This window comes from Prionailurus viverrinus, chromosome X, assembly GCF_022837055.1.
Source record: "Prionailurus viverrinus isolate Anna chromosome X, UM_Priviv_1.0, whole genome shotgun sequence".
Taxonomy (NCBI): domain Eukaryota; kingdom Metazoa; phylum Chordata; class Mammalia; order Carnivora; family Felidae; genus Prionailurus; species Prionailurus viverrinus.
This window is the reverse complement of record NC_062579.1, coordinates 44,790,949-44,814,069: the sequence shown is the minus strand read 5'-3', so window position 1 is coordinate 44,814,069 and position 23,121 is coordinate 44,790,949. Positions and strand designations below refer to the sequence as shown.

At 44.9% G+C, this 23,121-nt stretch overlaps 2 protein-coding genes and 1 non-coding gene across 5 annotated transcripts in view; 1 reads left to right on the top strand and 2 right to left on the bottom strand.

The window, feature by feature from the left end:
* PFKFB1 (6-phosphofructo-2-kinase/fructose-2,6-biphosphatase 1) overlaps positions 1-5,613 on the top strand; it is a 137,635-nt gene extending 132,022 nt beyond the window's left edge. For both annotated transcript variants that reach the window (XM_047844793.1, XM_047844794.1), the window contains exons 11-14: positions 1,193-1,322; positions 4,015-4,077; positions 5,133-5,197; positions 5,554-5,613. In XM_047844793.1, coding sequence (XP_047700749.1) covers positions 1,193-1,322; positions 4,015-4,077; positions 5,133-5,197; positions 5,554-5,613 — 318 coding nt within the window. The remainder of the gene's footprint in view (positions 1-1,192; positions 1,323-4,014; positions 4,078-5,132; positions 5,198-5,553) is intronic.
* Positions 5,614-7,446: 1,833 nt separating this feature from the next.
* On the bottom strand, positions 7,447-16,077 carry TRO (trophinin). Of its 2 annotated transcripts, XM_047844790.1 has the most exons (12): positions 16,033-16,077; positions 14,549-15,739; positions 13,793-13,897; positions 13,614-13,677; positions 13,278-13,357; positions 12,669-12,760; positions 11,878-11,957; positions 11,742-11,784; positions 11,261-11,323; positions 10,579-10,693; positions 9,436-9,589; positions 7,447-7,496 (listed from the first exon to the last, which is right to left on the bottom strand). In XM_047844790.1, exons 1-12 carry the CDS (start codon positions 16,075-16,077, stop codon positions 7,447-7,449), a joined length of 2,082 nt encoding a protein of 693 aa, XP_047700746.1. The 2 variants fall into 2 exon arrangements, with proteins under 2 accessions (XP_047700746.1, XP_047700748.1); XM_047844792.1 differs by lacking the exon at positions 14,549-15,739.
* On the bottom strand, positions 10,928-11,056 carry LOC125158038 (small nucleolar RNA SNORA11). The gene has a single exon (XR_007149163.1). It is a non-coding gene; the product is annotated as a small nucleolar RNA SNORA11 (small nucleolar RNA).
* Positions 16,078-23,121: the final 7,044 nt, after the last annotated feature.

Sequence of the window (23,121 nt, the reverse complement as noted above, 5' to 3'; positions counted from 1 at the left end):
GACTTCGGCTCAGGTCATGCTCTCATGGTTTGTGGGTTCAAGCCTTGCGTCGGGCTCTGTGCTGACAGCTTAGAGCCTGGAGGCTGTTTTCGGTTCTGTGTCCCCCTCTCTGTCCCTACCTTGCTCATGCTTTGTCTCTCTCTGTCTCTCAAAAGTGAATAAAGGTTAAAAAATTTAAAAAAAGATGTAACAGAAACCCATGGGGAAGGGGAAGGAAAAAAAAAGAGGTTAGAGTGGAAGAGAGCCAAAGCATAAGAGACTCTTAAAAACAGAACATTGGGGCGCCTGGGTGGCTCAGTCGGTTAAGCGTCCGACTTCGGCTCAGGTCATGATCTCATGGTCCGTGAGTTCGAACCCCGTGTCGGGCTCTGTGCTGACCGCTCAGAGCCTGGAGCCTGTTTCCGATTCTGTGTCTCCCTCTCTCTCTGACCCTCCCCATTCATGCTCTGTCTCTCTCTGTCTCAAAAATAAATAAACGTTAAAAAAATTTTTAAATAAAAAAAAAACTGAGAACAAACTGAAGGTTGATGGGGGGGTGGGAGGGAGAGGAGGCTGGGTGATGGGTATTGAGGAAGGCACCTTTTGGGTTGAGCACTGGGTGTCGTATGGAAACCAATTTGACAATAAACTTCATATATTGAAAAAAAATTAAAAAATTAAAAAAAATAAAAATAGATGTAGCCCTTTGAGGGTCTCAGATGTATGTGAAAGTTTCAGTCCTGATTCTCAACCGTCTACACACCTAAGACCTTGTCTTCTGTCTCTATAAGGTTTTAAAATCTCAAGCCTGTTAGATATTGTGATTGAAAAATGCCCCCAGAGCATTGTGGCTTCTGTATCCACTTATTTCTTTTTTTCCCCATGTTTTTCTTCATTTTGGAATCCTTCATTCATATTTCCTTTATTTTGTTAAAAGATCAGCAGTGCAACCATTTATTTTATGTGGTTTTTCTAGGAATTTTATATTAAGAAGTTTTATTATTGTTATTTTTATTTAGTCCACTGTATTGATTGTCCCCATTTAGTACATGAGAAACTAAGACCCTAAAAAGAAGTGAGTTGCCTAAGACAATATTGTTGGGTCAATAACTGAACGGGCACCAGATCCAACTTTTCCTGATTCCTAGTCCTGAGTTCTCTGGGCAAATGTGCCTCATCTACTCTTTTTACCCAAATGTTCTCTCATTTTTAGTCCTATGAGGATCTGGTTCAGCGTCTGGAGCCAGTTATAATGGAGCTAGAACGGCAGGAAAATGTACTGGTGATCTGCCACCAGGCTGTCATGCGGTGCCTCCTGGCCTACTTCTTGGATAAGAGCTCAGGTACCACTCTCCTCTCTGTTCCTGGCATAGGGAGCTGGGTATGATTTGGAACCCTTACACCAGCAGTCTGTGGTTTATAGCTTAGTGGTTAAGAGCACAGTATCTAGAACAAAGATGCTTGAGTTCAAATTCTTGCTCTGTAACATAATAGATTTGGCAAATTACTTTAGCCTCTCTGTCCTCAATTTTCTCATCTGTAAAATGGGAAAATAATGATGAAGTTTAAATACATTAACATATGTAAAGAGCTGAGGGCAATTTGTGACACATAGTATGGGCTATATATGTTAGCTGCTGCTATTAGTATTATTTTGAGCTAATGTTTTAAAAGCCAACATTAACAGTATGCATCAACATGAAAAAGCTGAGCCAGTTTTTCTATGAAGCATGCTGTCATCAGGTGGTAATGGGACTTTTTGTTGCCTAATGATCCTGATTATAGGTTTCTGTCTTTGTTGTGGGGATGATTTCTCCCAAGATAGTGATATTTCCATTTTATTTTTTAAATATTTTCTTTTTAAAAATATATCTAGACATTATAATTTACAGAGTATCTATACACTGACAACATATGCTGGAATGCAAACTAAGGCAGAGAGCCTAGAAAGGGACCATTATGTTAACCTCGGGTGTGAGAGTCCATTTCTGATGTGGATGATGAAGTATGGGCATCTCCAGGATACTCTGAGTATGTGAGGACATTGAAAAGTTATACTTGAAAGTTATATTGTGCAATTTCCTGCAGACTTGAATATTTTCTACTATGGTAGTTTCCAAATAAAGGGCACTTATAATATGAAGTCATCAAAAATCGAAACCTAGGGAACTTGAGAACTTGACATCGAACAAGTCATTTCCTCTGCCTGGTTCTCAGTCTCCTCACTGGAAACGTGATGGGGCTTGGGATGAGGGTTCTTGTGCTACTAGATTTCTGACAGCTTCCAATCTCCATTGCTTGGTACTGTCTTTGAGACCATGAGGCAAGCACTGTAACTCTGACTGTGCAGATGAGGAAATGGAGGCTTTGAGAGGTAAAGTGATTTACCCAAGATCATGGGGCTCAGAGGATCAGTGAGGGGTGTCAATCTCAGGTGCCTTCCAGAGGATTCCCAGTTAATAAATGCATAGATTTGCAGGGGGTGGGGTGGGGAGTGGTACATTCATCTGTCATTCTCACACTGCTTCACCCACTTCCTACCTGCTTTCATGCACAGGACATACCAGTTGTTCACAAAGGCCCTGGGAGTTGGGCCAGGCAGTGCTCGGGACATGCTTTTACCCGTATTACTCAGTGAGGAAACTTAAGGCCCAGAGAGATGATGTGACTCAGGAAGCAGACTCCCCAGGAGCCTCATAGCTGGGGCATGCTCAGAGTACATTTGGTCCAATCCTGTCCTATGAGAGATGGGAACTCTGAAGGCTAGAGAGAGAAAAGGCTGGGCCAAGGTCAGTTGTCCAGGTGGTGGCAGAGCTAGGTCACAGACCTCAAACAAGTCAGTCACTTCCCTTCTCTGAGTCCAGTTGTCATGTGTGCCATGTGTGTCATGTGTGTCATGTGTGCAGGGGAACAGTAACCCCTGCAGAGTATCAGCAAGGGTGGAATGAGATCTTGCACCAAATGCAACCAGAGGGCCCAGAGCCTGACAATGATGATGACAAAGATGAGGAGGAGCAGGATAGATGCCCAGGATATCACCAAACCTGATGCCTCAGGAGGCTAGGAGGGTATTGGTGACCTTAAAAGACCAGGATCAACCTTGGGGGCAGGGAAGCCATGAGGGGTGGGGTTCTGGCTCAGTGAAGGGAGATGGGAAGTGGTAAGTGCTTGCTGGGTGAGTGAGAGTGACTGTCGTCGGAGAATAGTGGCAAATGAGGGTGTCATTCCCGTGACACTGTGAGCCCCTCCAAGGCAATGGTAGCTGGCTGCCGTGGGCAGAGCATGCATTTAGCCTCTGAGGGTCTTAGGTTCAAGTCCCAGTGCTGCCACTTCCTGAGAGTGACATAGGGCAAATGTCTTCCCTTTCAGAGGCTTAATGTCCTCATCCATTGAATTGGGCCTGATCAACTCCTCCTCTCAGGGATGTCTAATAAAACCTAGGCCCACATAAGAAATGGTACATGAATATTCAAAACAACTTTATGAACAATAGTCAACAACTTGAAACAAGTGAATCAAGAAATGCTTGTCCATCAACAATTGTGAGAGGAATCAGAGAGCACAGGCCTGGCGTGGAGCAAAAAACTGTGGGAGCTGTGAAGGTGCATGTACACCTATCCAAGGGTCCTGGCACATAGCAAGGTCTCAGAAAACTTGCTGACATACATTTGTGTGCCTTCATTTAGAGGCCTGTGGAAAGCCTGAGGCTGGGGCAGGATAGAGGTCTGCCTTGGTCTCATGTTTGCCCTGTTAATGAGGAGATAAACCACTTCCCAGATGACCAGCCTGTCCCTCCTGGAGAACTCACAATCTGTCCACATTCCCCAGGGACCTCTTTTCTCCCTGTTCTAGAGGCCATCTCTCTGCATTCTTCGTCATTGCTCACCCTACTCTCAGCACTACCCACTGCAGAGTGTGGGGAGTGTGCCCTTGATGAAGCTGACCATAAGGAAGGGGTTGTGGCAGAAGAAGCCTGGGGAGGTGGTACCCTCCACACTACCATGTCTCTGATGGCTGTTTTCTCCTCCTTTCTAGATGAGCTGCCATATCTCAAGTGTCCTTTGCACACAGTGCTTAAACTCACACCTGTGGCTTATGGTGAGTGCCCCTACCCTCATCTGAGGAAAGGCACATAGAGAGCATGAGCATACCTCCAGTGCATACCATTTGTATAGCAGAGACCTTGGGGAGGTTTCTTGGGTATGTAATTAGATGTCTTGGCGAAGGAAAGATTAGCAGTAATAAAATGAGAACAGGGAAGAACGGGGATGGCCTCTAAATCCAGGGCCTGGCCTCAACTTTCTCTGGCTCTATCAAGTATGGAGCACTAGCTGTAGAAGAGGTCCCCAAAGGGGACCAGAGGAATAAGTGTAGTTTGGGACCAAATTGAAGAAAGGGCTCAAAGATTGGCCTGGTCAGTTTAGACTATCTCTTGGAGCATTAGTTTTCTATGAAATATTCATGAGCAGGACAGAGACAGAGACTCTACTATCTTCTAGGATGTGAGCAGGGCAAACAGCACACTGAAGCCCTGAGCAGGGTGCAATCCACAGAGATGGAGCTAAGGGGGGCTTCTACAGGCATTATGCTTCTTCTGCCAGCCCCAGACCCCAGTGATATCACTCTCCTTTTTCTTCAGGCTCCCAGAACTCCCTTGTGACCTTCCACACCTCTGGTGTTGCCATAATCATTTTGCCTCTAAATGAACTTTACCTGGGATTGATTGCCCCAAGGCAATGGCCCCAGAACTCTTCCACCACTTCAGCATTTAACACAGCTTAGAAGATCCACAGAACTCCATCATTATTATATACATTAGATTGCTGCCTCACAGACCACAAGAGTTGAGGGAGGCCCCAGAGATCATCTATTCTCATCTCCTTCCAATTCCCAGTTGAGCAACTGAGGCTCAGAGAACTCTAAGACTATCAGGGACAGGTGAGAGGACACCCCAGTGACTCCTCTTAGACCTGGTGTCTTCCCCATATGTCACACAGCTGGTCTACATTCCCCTCCCTACAGCCCAGTCACAATCTGCACACAGTGTGGAGCTGGGGGTATGGGTGGTGATGGGCATGGGAGTGAATGACACCTTAGGAAAGACCTGTGCTTACCTTGGGGGCTTATGGATGGACTGGTTGTTCTTTTCTGAGGCTGCAAAGTGGAGTCCATCTACCTGAATGTGGAAGCTGTAAACACACACCGGGAGAAACCTGAGGTAGGTGAGGGATTCTATGGCCTAAGCTGGCACATAGTGAAAGCACCCACCTGCACAGAAAGACCACTCCAATCCCACATAGCTTGGATGTTTCATACCAACTGGCAGAATAACCAGCACCCAGAAATGCAGGAACCATGGCCCAGGCCTGAGGTGACTTGAAGATGAGGGACTAGAGCAACCCTTACCCAAAATACCTCAGGTTGAGATTCCCCAGAGGCTTGCCTGAGAAAAGGGTCAGGATCCACGCCTGGCTGAAATAGAGGAGCCTGGGACAAGAGGACAAGAGGCAGGGGTGGGTCTGGGGCTCCATAGTGGTATCTCCTTCCTATTAATCCTGGGCTCTCTTCCCCCAGAATGTGGACATCACCCGAGAACCTGAGGAAGCCCTGGACACTGTCCCTGCCCATTACTGAGCCCTTTCCAAGAAGTCAAACTGCCTTTGTCTCCACTGTTTCCCACCTTTAAGTGCTGCTTACCTTGCACTTCTCTTACCTCAAGACGCTGGACTTGGTCTTACTAGAAGACCCCTGCTTCTAGTGAAGAAGCCCTCAGCATCTCCAAAACAGGCCTCGATTTCCAGCTACAACCAAGGAGCTGTCTAGTTATGAATGAAGCTTTTTCTTTCTTAATTCCTAGTTCCTTATCAATAAAGCCTTCTCTTGCTGCCTACAAGGAGGGAGAGGAAGTCATTGTGAGACTTCTCCTACAAGATCTTCTTAAGATCTTACTTTGTGAAATGCCTCTGTTGCTGTGGGGTGTGGAATGGATGAGGGCTTCCTGGAGGGTAGGGTTCTGGGGTAGCACTTCTAAAAGTGAGGGAGGATATAGGTCTCTGTGAGTACCTATGGGCCTTGTTCCTTGGTGGGCAGCATGGATGAGGACGTGATACCTTCATTCATACACTCAGAAGAATCTGTACCTAGACCATAGTGTTCCTCTCTTTTCCAACTCCTGCTGCCATCCTTAGTGATTTTCATGTTCATATAAATTATCCAAACAATGCCCTGACCTCCAAGTCTCCTGACTCCCTCAACTCCAGTAATCATTTCCCCCTCAGCTACCCATTCCCTAGACCTTGGCATCATCTAGACACGCCTCTCCCAGTATGACTTCTTAAATACAAGGATCCTGCTATCTGACCACTGGTCCCTAGTCCTTACAACTCTGTATCATCCATAGGATCCCTAGCAGCATGCCTCCCACATAGGAGGCATGTGTGTAATATTTCTCGAATGAACGATATTTGTTCTTATGCTGCATCAAGAGTATAATCTTTTGATTCCTCCATTGTCTCCTAATCGACAAGTCCTCTTCCTCCTCATTGTTCTTCCATTCCTAACCAGCTTGGATTCTATATTCCATTTCTTCAACCACTCTCTATGCACCTAGGTATTGGCAACCCAGTGGTGAAGAGACAGACTCGTATACTCACTGCTTTGATTCCTTTGTTTTTCCATCATAGCCTCCAGCAAGACCCAAACCTTGTATAATCCATATTACCTTTTTGGGGGGAGGATCTACCATTTGAAACAAACCTACATTTATTTGCTTCCACAGCCACCCTTAAATCGTATTCAAAGTCAAAGTCACCCTCTATTCTCTGGCACTCTATCTCATCCCACCTTCTCAGGCATGGGCTACTTCAGTCAATTGTTGACTGTTCCTTATCTATCTCTTGTCCTTTATTGGCTTTTATATGTCCTTTATATGTTTCTGCAACATACTCATATGTCTCTCTCCTATCTCAAGAAAACCCTCCCTTGCTCCCGTGTCTACCTCTAGTCTCACTCTATCTCTCCATTCCCATACAAATGTCTCAAAATGAATCTATATTTCCTTCCAGAACCCTCTCCCTCAAATTTATGTTCTAGGATTTCCCCCTTGACATCTTTGCTCAAGCTATAATCCTCTTGCCTGCCATGCTTTCCCCAGGTCTTTATCCCACTGAAATCATACTTTCATTTTAGCCTAAAGCTGGAGCCCACCATCTCTGAAGAGCTATGCTGATATCTATTTCTTTTATGAACCTAAAATATCACTCACAACAACCTAAGCACATTAAAAGACAGAAAAAAACTCCAATTCATTTTGCAAATTTAATATAACTACAATACCAAAATATGACAGCACACAAAAAGCAAACAATAAAGCAGGATCAGCAAGCAGATTTTTCATAGTGTGTCACCCTCAGCTGATTGATAATATCTGCTTATACTGCTGTATGGACAAAGATTCCAAGGATGTACCTAGGATCCACGGGAAGAACTGCTGCAATTAATTAGCATTATCTGTAAACCTGGGATCTGAAAACAAAACACCAAACAGAAGCACATTTTAGCAACAAATGTTTTCTCATACTTCCATCATTGTCCTCATCTCCCTACCCAACCCTCCCACTTCGGGGTTTCTTAAAATTTCCCAGCTATTATACCCATTCCCATAGGCCATGCTGTGGAAATGTTGTAATTACCTGAAACCTCACTAGCCATAGAAGCTACAGGCAACAAGGCTGGTGGCTTCACCACCAAAGCCAGCACCATTTCTTGGTCCACCGCCAAAGCCATCACCACTGCTTGGTCCACTGTTGAAGCCAGAACCTGTGCTTGGTCCACTGCTGAAGCCAATGATAGAACTGGGTCCACCATTAAAGCTGGTGCTGATGCTAGGTTCACCAATAAAGCCAGTGCTGGTGTTGGAACCACTGCCAAAGCCAATGATGGTACTTGGTCCTCCATTGAAGCTGGTATTAGGCCCAGCACTAAAGCCATCACTGATGCTGAGGCCACCACTAAAGCCAGCACTGGTGCCAAGTGTGCTGCCAAAACCAGCATTGGTGCCCAGTACACCACCAAAGGCATCACTTGAGATCAGTCCACCACCAAAGCCAGCACTGGTGCTCAGTCCACTACCGAAGATAGCACTGGTGCCTAGTCCACTACCAAAGCCAGCACTGGTGCTCAGTCCACCACTAAATCCAGCACTGGTGCTTAAGCCATTGCCAAAGATGAAACCGGCAGTGGTACTGGATCCATCACCAAAACTAGAGCTGGTAGCACCACTAAAGTAAGTGCTAGTGCTAGGAGGGCCACCAAAGCATAGGTTGGTGTTAGATACACTGCCAAAGCAGATGCTGGTGCTGGGAAGTCCACCAAAGCCAATGCTGGCACTGGGAGAAATGCTAAAGTTAGTAGTAGTGCTAAGTGCCCCACTGAAGTCTGTACTAGTGCTGAACACACCGCCAAAGCCAGACATGCTGTTAGGTGCACTGCTGAAACTGGCATTAGTGCTAACAGCACTGCTAAAACCAGCACTGGTGTTGAGTGCATTGCCAAAGCCAACACTGGTGCTGAATGAACCACTAAACCTGGCACCAGTGCTGGGAGGACCACCAAAGCAAATGCTGGTACTTAGTGTACCGCCAAAGTCATCACTGGTGCTGGAAGAGCTACCAAAGGAGACACTGGTGCTGAGTACTCCATCAAAACCAGTGCTGGTGCTAGGAGAGCCATCAAAGCAGATACTGGTACTAAGTGTGCCACCAAAGCTGACATCAGAGCTGGAAGAGTCACCAAAGCAGATACTAGTGCTGAGTGTGCCACCAAATCCAGTGCTGGTGCTGAGTGCACCACTAAAGACTGTGCTGGTTCTGGGTATAGTGCCAAAACTGCTACTGGTAATGAGTGCACCACAGAAGCCAACAGTGGTACTGAGTGTCCCTCCAAAGCCAGAGCTGACTCCACCACTGAAATGGGGACTGGTGCTGAGTGGGATACTGAAACTAGAGCTGATCCCACCACCAAAGCTGGCACTGGTACAAGGTGTGCCACCAAAGCTAATGCAGGTTTCACTGTTGAAACTAGAGCTGGTGCTGGCAGCACCACTGAAGCTAATGCTGGCTGCACCACTGAAACTAGTGCTAGTGCTGGGTGTGCCACTAAAGCACATGCTGGCTGTACTGCTGAAGCTGGCACTGGTACTGGGTGTGCCACCAAAGTTAATGCCAGCTCTGCCACCAAAGCCACCACTGGGGCTGGTTGCATCACTGAAGCTAATATTAGCACTATTGCTAAAGGTAGCCCTGGTGCTAGCTCCTCTGCTGAAGTCGATGTTGGTGCTGGCATCTGCATATTCTTGGGCTATGGCCTCAATTTCAAATGAAAATCTGTTCCAGGACTGATCATCATCGCCTAACTCTTCCCTTGTTAGGCAGTCGATATCCATGTCATCCCAATTACAGGGCCCAGCCACAGCTTCCTCTCCAATCCCCATTTGGGCTCTTGCCTCAGCCCTGGCTTCAGCCTCAGCCTCAGCCACAGCTGCAGCTTGCACTTCCATCTCTACTGCCTCCCGGTACTGAGCAGCCCAGTCCTTGGGGTCTTTCTTCTGCACCTGAAATGGGGATGATAATCATTATGAAGATAATAACATTTGTAATTATATATTAAGTACATACTATGGGCTTTGTATAAAAGCAATAGTAGTATTTTTTTTTTCCAATCATGGGTCAATCCTGATATCCATTTCAGCTCTGATAACTAAGGTGCTATGTGTGATCTTGGATGAGTTAACCTCATGGAAAAGATGGAAAATGATAAGAGAGTAAGTTATGGATTGAATGTTTGTGTCCTCCTAAAATTCATATGTTAAAGCACCAGCCCCCAATGTGACTGTGTTTGGAGATTGGGCCTTTATGGAAGTAGAGCTAAATGAGGTCATAAAGGCGGGGCCCTACTTCAATAGGATTAGTGTTTTTATAAAAAGAAGCTCTCTCTCTTGGGGCACCTGGGTGGCTCAGTCGGTTAAGCATCTGATTTTTTATTTCAGCTCAGGTCATGATCTCATAGTTCGTGGGATCAAGCCCTGTGTCAGGCTCTGTGCTGACAGCACAGGGCCTGCTTGGGATTCTCTCTCTCTCTCTCTCTCTCTCTCTCCTTCTCTGCCCCTCCCCCATTCGTGCTCTCTGTTTCTTAAAATAAATAAACATTTAAGAAAAGAGGAGGCTCTCTACCACATAAGAACACAGCAAGAAGACATTCATCTGCAAGCCGGAAAGAGGCTTCATGAGAAACTGACCCTGCTGGACCTTGATCTGGGACTTCCAGTCTCCAGAACTGTGAGAAAATAAATTTCTATTGTTTAAGTCACCCAGTCTGTAGTATTTTGCTATGGCGGTGCAAGCAGACTAACACAAAGTATGAAAAAGGAATGAAACAATTAAACTTTATGTTCAGCAGCATTCTCAAACATCAATGAAGTTCCACATATGTTTGTATATGAACTGCAGGCTACCCTGTGCCTGACCATCCCTGCATGTAGCCTGCCCCAGCTGGGGGCATCCAGAACCCTTAATATAACAAGTCAGAATTCTCTCCTATTACCTTACATGCAAACTTGAGGACTTTCATCTTGCTAGTCTCATGGTAGGAGCGCAAGCCCCAGAAGAACTCATATTCAGGTGGTCTGCTGTTAGGGACCTTCTTGTACTCCAGGTACCTTGGAGAAAGGAAATGAAACTTGCTTCTAACCAAGCAAATCTGCTGTGTAACCACTGGGCACTAGATGGCAACCTCTTTGAAACAAATACTAAACTCAGCTCCTGGAGAAGGATTTCTAAGACCTTTCTCCCCCAGACTCACTCCCAAACCTAGTTCATGATCTTGGTCTCTAATATTGAGTCATTTCCCATTGGCTCTGTGCAAAGCAGTCACTTGATGCTTCAGAGAAGGAATGTATAGGGCATGGTGTCACAGGAAGGCCAAAGTATCTTGCCACCTGTGAGGAGTAAACCCAAGTTCCTGTTGGGTGTGTTGTAAACAGAGGAGCCATTCTTCAGGCACCCTGCTCTGAGCACACCCCAAAGCAAGGGTCTTGTCTTTGGTCTAGCCCAGTCCTGGAATTGTCCACTTATAGGAATGGTGGACAGAACTCAGTTCTAGGGCATAGGATGCTCTTATTACATCTAAAGCTAGTATAATAAAATGGCTGATAAAGCAATTTATTAACCAAGCCAGCACACTCAGAACATTTCAGGGCCAAACAAAGCCCCCAAATACCACTTACTTCTGCTTCACAAACTCGTCTGTGATGAGCTTCCTCACTTCCCCAAAAAGTGAGTGCCTCACCCTGACAATGGGAAAAATAACCCATAAACAGAGATGAAAACTTCCCAAATGAGAGCACAGGCATTTCTCAACATGGAAGAGACCTCTCTAGCACATGCAGCAGTCCCAATGAAGCCGGGCGAGTATTGAACACATGGTCGCTGGAAGCAAGAAATTGAGGCCAGATGGTTCTTTGTCAGGGGTGCCCCTGAAGTTCTATCTTATATCTCAGCTTAGAATGACATAGCAATTACATAGGGAGAATGAACTCCAGGGAGTTCAGGACCATTTCATCATCCACCCACGTCAGAACCCTGGACCCTCTACCCAGTCCAGCACCCTTGCCCACTCCACCAGACCACCAGACTGATGCAATCTTGGGACTCCTCTCTTGTCAAAGGACAACATGGACAGCAAGCACTGAAAGAGCCCAATCATACCCAGGGCGCAGCCCCAGCTTGCGCAGCACCTCCCAGGTGACAGCTGCAAGGGGAGGCAAGAGGAGACAGGGACAGAAAATGAACATGTGGAATTCCAACTGTGGCCACCCATTCAGCTGCATGCTCAGCCACTCACCCTCACTGGCCTTGTTGCCATTCATAAAAATGACACTCAGAATCACCATGAGAAGACCTAGGTTGGGTGTGTCCTTGGTCCTAGGGGAATAACAGGGTAGAGAGAAGGTTTATGTCTAGCAGCTATCTGCAAATAACACACCAGTCAGTTCACTAAGCTAGCCTCTCCCAGATTCCTCAGACATGAGAGAAATCTGCCCAGTCTATGCTTCAAGCTCTATGTGACCCTGGGCAAGGCACTTAGACTCTTAAGCCCCAGTCTCCTATTCAGTAAAATGGGAGAATCCAATCTTCCCCTGCCTCAGGTTGCTAATAAGATGGAAGAATGCTTGTTAAACTGGTACAACCCAGGTACCCAGCCAACGTGAGTCCCTTCTTTTTCTCCCAGATCCTTATGCTCCAAGAGAATTCTAGGAACGGCCCCAGTGATGGCCCCTGTCCTTTAAGAATCATGATTCACCTACCCTAAGAAACCCTCCTTTGAGAATCACTCTACCAAAGCCAGTAGGAAGAGACAAGCAATGACAGGTCTACTTTCCTGGGAAGCTTCTGAAGAAACAGAAAACCTGACAGTAAGAATGCACTGCTTCAGGCTTCTACACCTTCATTTAATCATAATCAAGCACCACTACTGTGTGCAGGGCTCCAACTGGGTGTAGGAGCTGGAACGGGGGCTTCTTCAGCCCTGTCTTCCTGCCTCTCCAAGGAGATATGGGGAGAGATGACAGGGATGGGATAGTGCCATAGACAGAAGCAGAGCCTCCCTCCCATCCCAGCCCTTTCCCAGCTTACGTTCCCAGTATGCCTGCAGAGGATTCCTGAGTGCTGATCAGAATATACAAGCTAATTTGCTTATCAATTTCCTTCAGATTGACTCGAAACATGTGCCAAGTAAAAGAATAGCCTGTGAGATCACAAAATTCAGCCTAGGCATCAATGATCTTCTTGAGCATCCCACACTTCCCTGTGTAGAGTTTCAAGTGTGTGTGCAAGATCAGTGAGATAATGCACGCAAAGCACTTAGCTAAGTTGCCACCACTACAGCAAGCAGGTAAGAAATGTACTATTATTATCAGCATCACCTTTGTAATTAGTGGGGATCTAGGGATACAGAGAATGGGGAATGAAAGGGAGAGGTGAGCATCTGAAATACATTACAGGACATGCCTAGCAGCAGACAGGACTAAATTGGGAGGCTTGGGTCCTAGCTGTGCTTTTACCACTGACTTGCTGTGTAACCCTGGGCTAGTCTATGTTCCCACTTAGGCCACTGTCTGCCTATATGGACAGTGATGGGGTTGGATTAGTGAGTCTCTGTGGTCTATCCCGGAAGGGACATGTATGTCTTTGTTTGATTCAAGGCTTCGCCATTGCGCCCATCCCCCAGGGCTGCCCCTTCACCTTCTCCAGAGCGTAGCTTGCTCGTTCAATGATCTCTGGAAAATATTCATCATATTCTTTGATGACATCCTTCAGCATGTCTGTAAGAAGGGAAAGGTAGGAGCAGCTGGGCTAAGCAGGGGCCACAGAGCTGCAGCCCTTTTGACAACCTGTGGGCTCAGTGCAGTTTGAGTTCTGAACTACGTTAACAGGAGATGCCAGCCATGGCACAGTGTAAGAAGAGAAGAGGAGGACATATGAGAGAATGAGGAGCTATAAAGTAAATGGTTACCCCAGGGCATGGGAGAGATGGGAATCGACAGGAGATTTCAGGGAGGAGGGTTGGTATGACTCTACCTGAGCGCTTGATGGGGATCTTTGTCTGGTCCTTAACCAACAGGTATTTCACCAACTTATTTGCCTGGGAGAAGAGGAATACATGGGGAGATCTCAATATGTTTTTATAAAACTTAGAAGAATGACAGAAAAGAAGAAAGGTGAAAAAAAGAAGAGACTGGACAGCATTGGAGTCTTACCCTTTCTTGCAAAAGAGCCACATCTTGGGGTGGCGGAGGCCTCCAGCCCCATGGGACCAACCTGTAATTATCACCACCTCTCTCATCCCCATTCAGATGCTTGGACTACATCATCAGAAAGAAGGAAGGTCCAGAGTCACCAGGTGAAAGAGACAGCTCTTAATCCTTATCCTACCTTCTCTTAAAAATCCCCTAAACCCTCCCTGTAATGGGTCTTGACCTTACAATTGGCGACCCTGAGTCCCAGATTTGTCTTTCACTGTCTTCCAGGCAGGAGTTTCATTTCCCTATCAGGACAGAAGCCACCCAAGGGCAGGACCTGGGGTTCCTCCTCTTCGTCAGCCACCACTGACTGGACAAGTCACTTCACCTCTCTGAAACTCAGCTTTCTTATCTGTAACACTGTATCTGTGATCCCCAGATAGCAAAAGTTACTTTCAAAACATAAAGATACAACCTATATGACTGTACCCAAGACAAAGCTTGCCTCATGGTAACTATTATGAAAATACAAGTTGAATTATATCCAGGTTGTAGCTAAGTGTATGGATGTATTATTTCCCCACCAATCTATGAACCGTCAGGGAGCAGGAACTATATCACATTCTTCTCAGCATCTCTCATAGCCTATCTGAACACAGGTACTGGCTCAGACTAAAAAGTCTCAGTAAACTTTTATAGAACAAATGAACAAACTAGGAGGATAGGAATGGGAAAGAAATGAAAAATTAAGGGTGGTAACATCAGAGATCTCACCTTTTGTTTCCTCTTGCCCCGGGTCCTGGTTGTAGGCTCCAGACTCAAGTGAGCCAGGTAGTCATCTGCCAGGGCCTGGACAGCAGCAGCAACCTGAGTCTCAAGGGCATTTTTGTTGGTCCTAAAGGTGGCCATCTTGGCCTGGGCCCCTTGGTCAACAATTTTAGTCTGGCTTTCAGCTATCTGGGCCTTAGTGGCAGACTTATGAGCCCTGGACCCTCTCCTGACCTGGAGGGTGGCTGCTAGGGCTTGGTTTGTGACCATTTGAATGGCAGGTGGAACCTCAGAGGCCTCATAGGCAGAATTGGGGCCTTTAATGGCAGTCTTCTTGCCCTTGAATTTTTTGGGCCAGATAGCTGCTGCTGTGGCCTCAATCTGCCTGGTAGCTGTCTCAGTGGCATTTGGGGCCTCTATAAATTCAGTGTCAGTATGTATGCCCTTAACAGTTGCCTTCTTGGCTTTGGAAGCTTTATTAGTTCTAATGCAGGCTGCTGTGGCATGAGTAGTAGCTGCCTCATTAGTAATTCTGCCTTGGGTAATAGCTGTGTGGGTGGTGGTTAAAGCCAGTGAGATATCAGTAGCACTAGTTATAGCCTTATCAGCAGCCTTCTTAGCTTTGGAAGCTTTCTTGGGCTTAATGGGGGCTATCAAGGCCTGGGAGTTGGCTGACTCAATGGTAATTGGAGCCTGGATAGCCTTCAGGATGTCTGGTAGGTTGAGGGCCTGTAAGGGTGTCTTGATCTGTGCAGTAACACTCTCATTGCCAGTTAGAGATTGGAAGACTTGGTCTGCCTTAGCCATAACACTCTTTGTCTTATTGGCTTTCATAGGCTGAGCAGTGACTGAAGAAGCCTGAGTATTGGCTGCTTCAGTGGTAGCTTCAGCCTGGTTGATCTGGGGGATGGCAGGCAGGTTTAAAGCCTGCAAAGTTACTTTAGGCTTGATAGTGGTAATCACATTGGTAGATGAGACTGTAGGGGCAGCAGGTATGGTCTTAGTAATAGCTTTACTAGAGGACTTCTTGGTCTTGATTTTCTTAGGCTGGTTGGCAACTGGTGGGTCCATGGCCAGAGGGTCCTTGGTTGCCGCCAAGAGGGTATGCATCAGCAAGACTCTATCTTCTTCTGTCGTCCCAGTCTGTATATCTGGAGGGAAGTGAAGCGCCAGGCTCCCAGGGGGAAGCAGAGGGCCCTACACACTTAGGATTACGATCTACTGAGCCATCTGGCCTCCCTACAGCCCACCCTTTCCACGAAGGCCTCCCCTTCCTCTGCGCAGTGATTGAAGGGGAGGGTGAGGGAAGAGAAAGGGAGCAGGAGATAGAGTAAAACAGGTTTTCCTCTCCTCCTCCTTCCCCTGGTAGGGGGAGGGCTGAGACAGGTTAGGCAGGAAATTCTTCAACTATAGAGTGGTAGGGGGCTCAAGAGCAATAAATGAACTCAGTATGGGACAGATGGACTGGTGAGAATGTACAGAGACCTCACCTGGAATGGGAGCATCCTATAACCGTAGTCATTTCTCCTATCCATTTTTGAAAGGCCGAGTAACAGCTGAGCCTGAGGGTAAGGTGTCTGAGTTAGGGAAGAATGAGAAGAGGGAGATTCACCAGACTTCCTGCCTATCTTGAAGGAAGGGGGAATCTCATCTAACTTTGGACCCCAAACCCTTCAATGACTGGGTTCTCATACCTAGAAACCCAGACCACCTATCCAAACCCTAGCTCCTTTTGCCTCCAAGAAACTGCAAGTCAGTTATACAGCCCCGCCCCTTTAGCTTACACACGCCCCCTACTGCAACTAAATAGTGCGCATGCGCACCAACTGGTGCGGGGTGGGAAGAGTAGTATGTAGTCATGCCTTCATGCACATGCGCTTTGGTGGACTGGACAGTCAGACCACCTCAATCCCACAGACACCCCCTCCTCTCAGAGCAGCAGAACATGTCGGCCAGCCTAACTGCATCCTATTCCTAACTGCATCATATTTCAGTCCAAACGATCCCCCAACACCAGCCCGCTCCCTCCCTGCAGGACTACTTTGCACCGCCCCTTCCCCAACACAGCCCACCTCCTCTTTGTGGTATAGACCCGCACCCGCCCCTTCCTGATATGCCCCCTCCCTCCGTCCTGCAGTATTTCTCCACACCTCCTCTTTCCCTAATACGCCCCTTCCCTTCTCTCTGCAGTATGTCCCTGCACCTCCCCTTCCCCCAAACCGCACCGACACTTCCACGTTTACAAGTGACTGGTTCGCCCTTTCTGCGACATGGACACCCCACCCACACATCCAACGATATTACGCTATAGTGTATTCCTTGTTCCCGAATACTACCAGGTTCTATCCCTTCCCATTTCGAACCACAATCAACCAGGTCCTAGCCCCTCTTTCTGCCCGTCTGAGTTAGGTCGTTTTAGCTATTCAAAATAGATTTTGCCCCTCATTTCTGGGTCCTGATCACTACTTCGGTGGCCCAAACCGGATCCTGTCCCCTTTCGCCAGCCTACTAGAGTCCTGCCATAGCTTATCTCCCTCCCGACTCGGGTGCTACTTCTTTTTCTACTGCCTGAACCATTGATTGATCTTTCTGCAGTCCGAACCGGGTCTGCATCCCTCCTTTCTGCGGCTTGAACAGATTCCAGATCCCTCCATTAATAAGGCCCAAAGGGGATTCTGCCCCCTCTATCTCCCTTATGAATAGGATCCAGGCACCTCTGAACCGGACGACTTTAATGTGGTTAGTTTCCAAACCCGTAGCAGGTTTTCTTCAAGGCTTAGGGTGTGTGGAGTCAAATACATTGAAGCCACAGCCCACAGGCCCCCGCAGGGTCTTCACTAAAGCTGGGCACCTTAGCTCACCTTGTGCTCTGGAGTCCAGAAGGCGTCCGCTCTCTCCAAGCCTCTCCTTAGGTCTGATCCTGTCAGCTTCCCCTCCCCAGCCGGAAGTGGTCCTGCTTTTTTCCACCTCCAGAGGGGTCTCATTCCTTGCCTGTCAACCTCCTCCCTTACTCACTACTTTCAATCTTCCATTCTCCTCAGTGTAGTCGCTTTTCTGCATACTACCTCCAATTCAGCTATCGCTGTCTCTTATTCTCCATTTGATTTCTCTATCCCCCACTCTGTATCCCCATTCTTATTTGACTTCTCTGTTCCCCCTAAGAGGACTGTGCTTCTTTGAGCTCCCATACCAACCCTTCCTACAGCACCCCCCCCCCCATGCCAACACTAATTACAGAGTGTGTTGTTGTAGTGTGTGTCTGGGTCTCTCACCCTGGGAGCTGTTCTGGGGCCAGAGGTCTAGGTCATATTCATTTCCTTCTCAAGTATGACCAGATTAAAACATTTAGAGTCTCTAAACACTAAAAAATAGGGTGTCCCACATCATATGCAATTCAGAATAAAAACAGTAAGGGTAAGAAAGCCTACCAACGTTTTTAAATTTATCCCTGATGACTATATTGATGCTTTCAAAGAATATCAACTTATCTGAAAAGCTTTATTGGGACCATGTTCTCCCTTTACAGGTGCACTAAGCAAGTACTTAGACTCTCTCTCTCTCTCTCTCTTGTGAAATGGAGCACTGCTCCTCAGCAAAGAGTTCTTGGGCTTTTATTTATTCATTCAATCATTAATTATATGTTGAGCACACAGCTGTGTCAAGGTGCTTGTTGGATGTGGGCAAAGACAAGTAAGATAAGATAGTTATACACACACACACACACACACACAATGGAGTATTACTCGAAAATCAAAAAGAATGAAATCTTGCCATTTGCAACTAGGTGGACAGAACTAGAGGGTATTATGCTAAGCAAAATTAGAGAAAGACAAATATCATATAACTTCACTCATAGGAGAACTTTAAGGTACAAAACAGATGAACATAAGAGAAGGGAAGCAAAAATAATATAAAATCAGGGATGGGGACAAAAACATAAGAGACTCTTAAATATGGAGAACAAACAGAGGGTTAATGGAGGGGTTGAGGGTGGGGGGATGGGCTAAATGGATAAGGGGCACTAAGGAATCTACTCCTGAAATCATTGTTGCAGTATATGCTAACTAACTTGGATGTGAATTAAAAAAATGAATGAAATAAAAATTTTAAAAAACGATAGTAGCTGTCTTCAAAGATCTCAAATCTATTCTTTTTTTCTAAATATTTTAATTAATTTGCTTTGTTACATTTTTAGTTTAATTCCAGTTAGTTAACATATAGTGTGATATTAACTTCAGGTGTATAATGTAGTGATTCAACACTTCCATACATCACCATGAGCTCGTCACAAGTGCATTCCTCAATCCCCATCACTTCTTTAACCAATCCCTTCACCAACCTCCTCTATGGTAACTTTCAGTTTGTTCTCTATAATTAAGAGTCTGTTTCTTGATTTCTCTCTGTCTCTCTCTGTCTCTGTCTGTCTCTCTCTCTCTCCTCTCTTATTTTTTTTTACCTTTGTTTTGTTTCTTAAATAGCACACATGAGTGAGGTCATATGGTGTTTGTTTTTCTCTGTGTTATTTCACTTAGCATTACATCCTCTAGATACATCCATGTCAATGCAAATGGCAAGATTTCATTCTTTTTATGGATGAATAATATTCCATCTTCTTTATCCACATCTTCTTTATCCATGGACACTTAGGCTGCTTTCATATGTTCCCTATTGTAAAAAATGCTACTATAAATATAGGGGTGCATGTATCCCTTTGAATTAGTGTTTTTTGTATTCTTTGGGTAAATGCCCATTAGTACAATTGTTGGATTGTAAGGTAGCTCTATTTTTAACTTTTTGAGGAACCTTCATACAGTTTTCCACAGTGGCTATACCAGTTTGCATTCCCACCAACAGTGCACTAGTGTTCCCTTTTCTCCACATCCTCACCAAAACCTGTTGTTTCTTGTGTTGTAGGTTTTAGCCATTTTAAAATTTTTTTTTTTCAACGTTTATTTATTTTTGGGACAGAGAGAGACAGAGCATGAACGGGGGAGGGGCAGAGAGAGAGGGAGACGCAGAATCGGAAACAGGCTCCAGGCTCCGAGCCATCAGCCCAGAGCCTGACGCGGGGCTCGAACTCACGGACCGCGAGATCGTGACCTGGCTGAAGTCGGACGCTTAACCGACTGCGCCACCCAGGCGCCCCGGTTTTAGCCATTTTAACAGATATGAGGTGATAACCACTGTAGTGTTGATTCGCATTTCATCCATGATATGTGATGATGAGCATCTCTTTATGTGTCTGTTGGCCATCTATATGTCATTTTTAGAGAAATGTCTATTCATGTCTTCTACCCAATTTTTAATTGGATTATTTGGTGTTTTGGGGGGAGGGTGTTGAGTTGTATAAGTTCCTTGTAGAGTTTAGATACTAACCCTCTATCTGATATGTCATTTGCAAGTGTCTTCTCCCATTCTGCACGTTGCCTGGTAGTTTTGTTGACTGTTTCCTTCACTGTGCAGAAACTTCTTATTTTGATGTAGTCCCAATAGTTTGTTTTTGCTTTTGTTTCCCTCACCTCAGGAGACATATCTATTAAGATGTTCCTATGGTCAATGTTAAAGAAGTTACTGCCTGTGTTCTCTTCTATGATTATTATTATTTCAGGTATCAGATTCAGGTCTTTAATCCATTTTGAATTTAGTTTTCTATCTGATATAAGAAAGTGATACAGTTTCATTTTTTTGCATGTTACCCTCCAACCATTTGTTGAAGAGACTGTCTTTTTGCCATTGGATATTCTTTCCTGCTTTGCTGAAGATTAATTGACTATAGTTGCGGGTTCATTTGTGGATTTTCTATTCTGTTTCATTGATCTATGTGTCTGTTTTTGTGCCAGTACCATAGTGTTTTGATCACTACAGCTTTGTAATATAACTTGAGGTTGGGAATTGTGATGCCTCCAGATTTTCTATTCCTTTTAAAGATTACTTTGGCTATTCAGGGTCTTTTGTGGTTCAGTATGAATTTTAGGATGCTTTGATCTAGTTCAGTGAAAAATGCTGTTGGATTTTATTTTATTTTTTTAAATGTTATTTTTGTTTTTTTTTGTTTTTTATTATTTTTTAAATATGAAATTTATTGAAAAATTGGTTTCCATACAACACCCAGTGCTCATCCCAAAAGGTGCCCTCCTCAATACCTATCACCCACCCTCCCCTCCCTCCCACTCCCCATCAACCCTCAGTTTGTTCTCAGTTTTTAAGAGTCTCTTATGCTTTGGCTCTCTTCCACTCTAACCTCTTTTTTTTTTCCTTCCCCTCCCCCATGGGTTTCTGTTAAGTTTCTCAGGATCCACACAAGAGTGAAACCATATGGTATCTGTCTTTCTCTGTATGGTTTATTTCACTTAGCATAACACTCTCCAGTTCCATCCATGTTGCTACAAAGGGCCATATTTCATTCTTTCTCATTGCCACGTAGTACTCCATTGTGTATATAAACCACAATTTCTTTATCCATTCATCACTTGATGGACATTTAGGCTCTTTCCATAATTTGGCTATTGTTGAGAGTGCTACTATAAACATTGGGGTACAAGTGCCCCTATGCATCAGTACTCCTGTATCCCTTGGGTAAATTCCTAGAAGTGCTATTGCTGGGTCATAGGGTAGGTCTATTTTTAATTTTTTGAGGAACCTCCACACTGTTTTCCAGAGTGGCTGCACCAATTTGCATTCCCACCAACAGTGCAAGAGGGTTCCCGTTTCCCCACATCCTTTCCAGCATCTATAGTCTCCTGATGTGTTCATTTTGGCCACTCTGACTGGCGTGAGGTGATATCTGAGTGTGGTTTAGATTTGTATTTCCCTAATGAGGAGCGACGCTGAGCATCCTTTCATGTGCCTGTTGGCCATCCGGATGTCTTCTTTAGAGAAGTGTCTTTTCATGTTTTCTGCCCATTTCTTCACTGGGTTATTTGTTTTTCGGGTGTGGAGTTTGGTGAGCTCTTTGTAGATTTTGGATACTAGCCCTTTGTCCGATATGTCATTTGCAAATATCTTTTCCCATTCCGTTGGTTGCCTTTTAGTTTTGTTGGTTGTTTCCTTTGCTGTGCAGAAGCTTTTTATCTTCATAAGGTCCCAGTAGTTCATTTTTGCTTTTAATTCCCTTGCCTTTGGGGATGTGTCAAGCAAGAAATTGCTACGGCTGAGGTCAGAGAGGTATTCTCCTGCTTTCCCCTCTAGGGTTTTGATGGTTTCCTGTCTCACATTCAGGTCCTTTATCCATTTTGAGTTTATTTTTGTGAATGGTGTGAGAAAGTGGTCTAGTTTCATCCTTCTGCATGTTGCTGTCCAGTTCTCCCAGCACCATTCGTTAAAGAGACTGTCTTTTTTCCATTGGATCTTCTTTCCTGCTTTGTCAAAGATTAGTTGGCCATACGTTTGTGGGTCTCGTTCTGAGGTTTCTATTCTATTCCATTGGTCTATGTGTCTGTTTTTGTGCCAATACCACTCTGTCTTGATGATTACAGCTTTGTAGTAGAGGCTAAAGTCTGGGATTGTGATGCCTCCTGCTTTGGTCTTCTTCAAAATTACTTTGGCTATTCAGGGCCTTTTGTGTTTCCATATGAATTTTAGGATTGCTTGTTCTAGCTTGGAGAAGAATGCTGGTGCAATTTTGATTGGGATTGCATTGAATGTATAGATAGCTTTGGGTAGTATTGACATTTTGACAATATTTATTCTTCCAATCCATGAGCACGGAATGTTTTTCCATTTCTTTATATCTTTAGAGAAGATTTTTTTAATGTTTATTTTTGAGAGACAGAGAGACAGAGCACAAGTGGGGGAGGGACATAAGGAGAGGGAGATGCAGAATCTGAAGCAGGCTCCAGGCTCTGAGCTGTCAGCACAGACTGATGCAAGGCTCAAACCCATGAACCATGAGATGACCTGGGCTGAAGTCAGATGCTTAACCTACTGAGCCACCACTCCCTGTTGGGAGTTTTTTGATTACTAACTTAATTTCTTTGTTGGTTATCAGTCTGTTAAAATTTACTAGTTTCTCCTCTTTCATTTTTGGTAACTTATATGTTTCTAAGAATTTATCCATTTCTTCCAGGTTGCCCAGTTTGGTGGCATATAGTTTTTCATAATATTGTCTTCTAATTTTGTATTTCTGTGATGTTGGTTATTTCTCCTCTCACATTTGTGACTTTATTTATTTGACTCTTTTCTCTTTTTTTCTTCATAAGTCTGGCTAGAGGTTTATTTATTTTTTATATTTTTTAAAGAACCAGCTCCTGGTTTCATTGATCTGTTTTGTTTATTTATTTATTTTCTATAGCATTAATTTCTGCTCTAATATTTATTATTTACTTCCTTCTGCTGCTCTCAGATTTTATTTGTTGTTCCTTTTCTAGCTTTGTTAGGTGTAAGGTTAGTTGTTTATTTGAGATTTTTCTTGCTTCTTGAGGTAAGCCTGTATGACTGTATACTTCCCTTCTAAAACCACTTTCACTGCATTCCAGATGTTTTGGACCATTGTGTTTTTATTTTCATTTCAAATTTCATTTTATTTATTCTTATATATCTTTGTTGACCCATTCATTGTTTAATAGTGTGTTATTTAACTT

Bases quoted from the DNA above. Each gene is read 5' to 3' on its own strand.
- TRO (XM_047844790.1), bottom strand. From the start codon at position 16,077: ATGGATAGGAGAAATGACTACGGTTATAGGATGCTCCCATTCCAG. The intron at 13,678-13,792 runs GTAAGACTCCAA...CTCTTCTCCCAG, and splicing joins TGGCTCTTTTGCAAGAAAGG to GCAAATAAGTTGGTGAAATA. The intron at 10,694-11,260 runs GTAAGTGGTATT...CCTTTCTCCAAG, and splicing joins GACGAGTTTGTGAAGCAGAA to GTACCTGGAGTACAAGAAGG.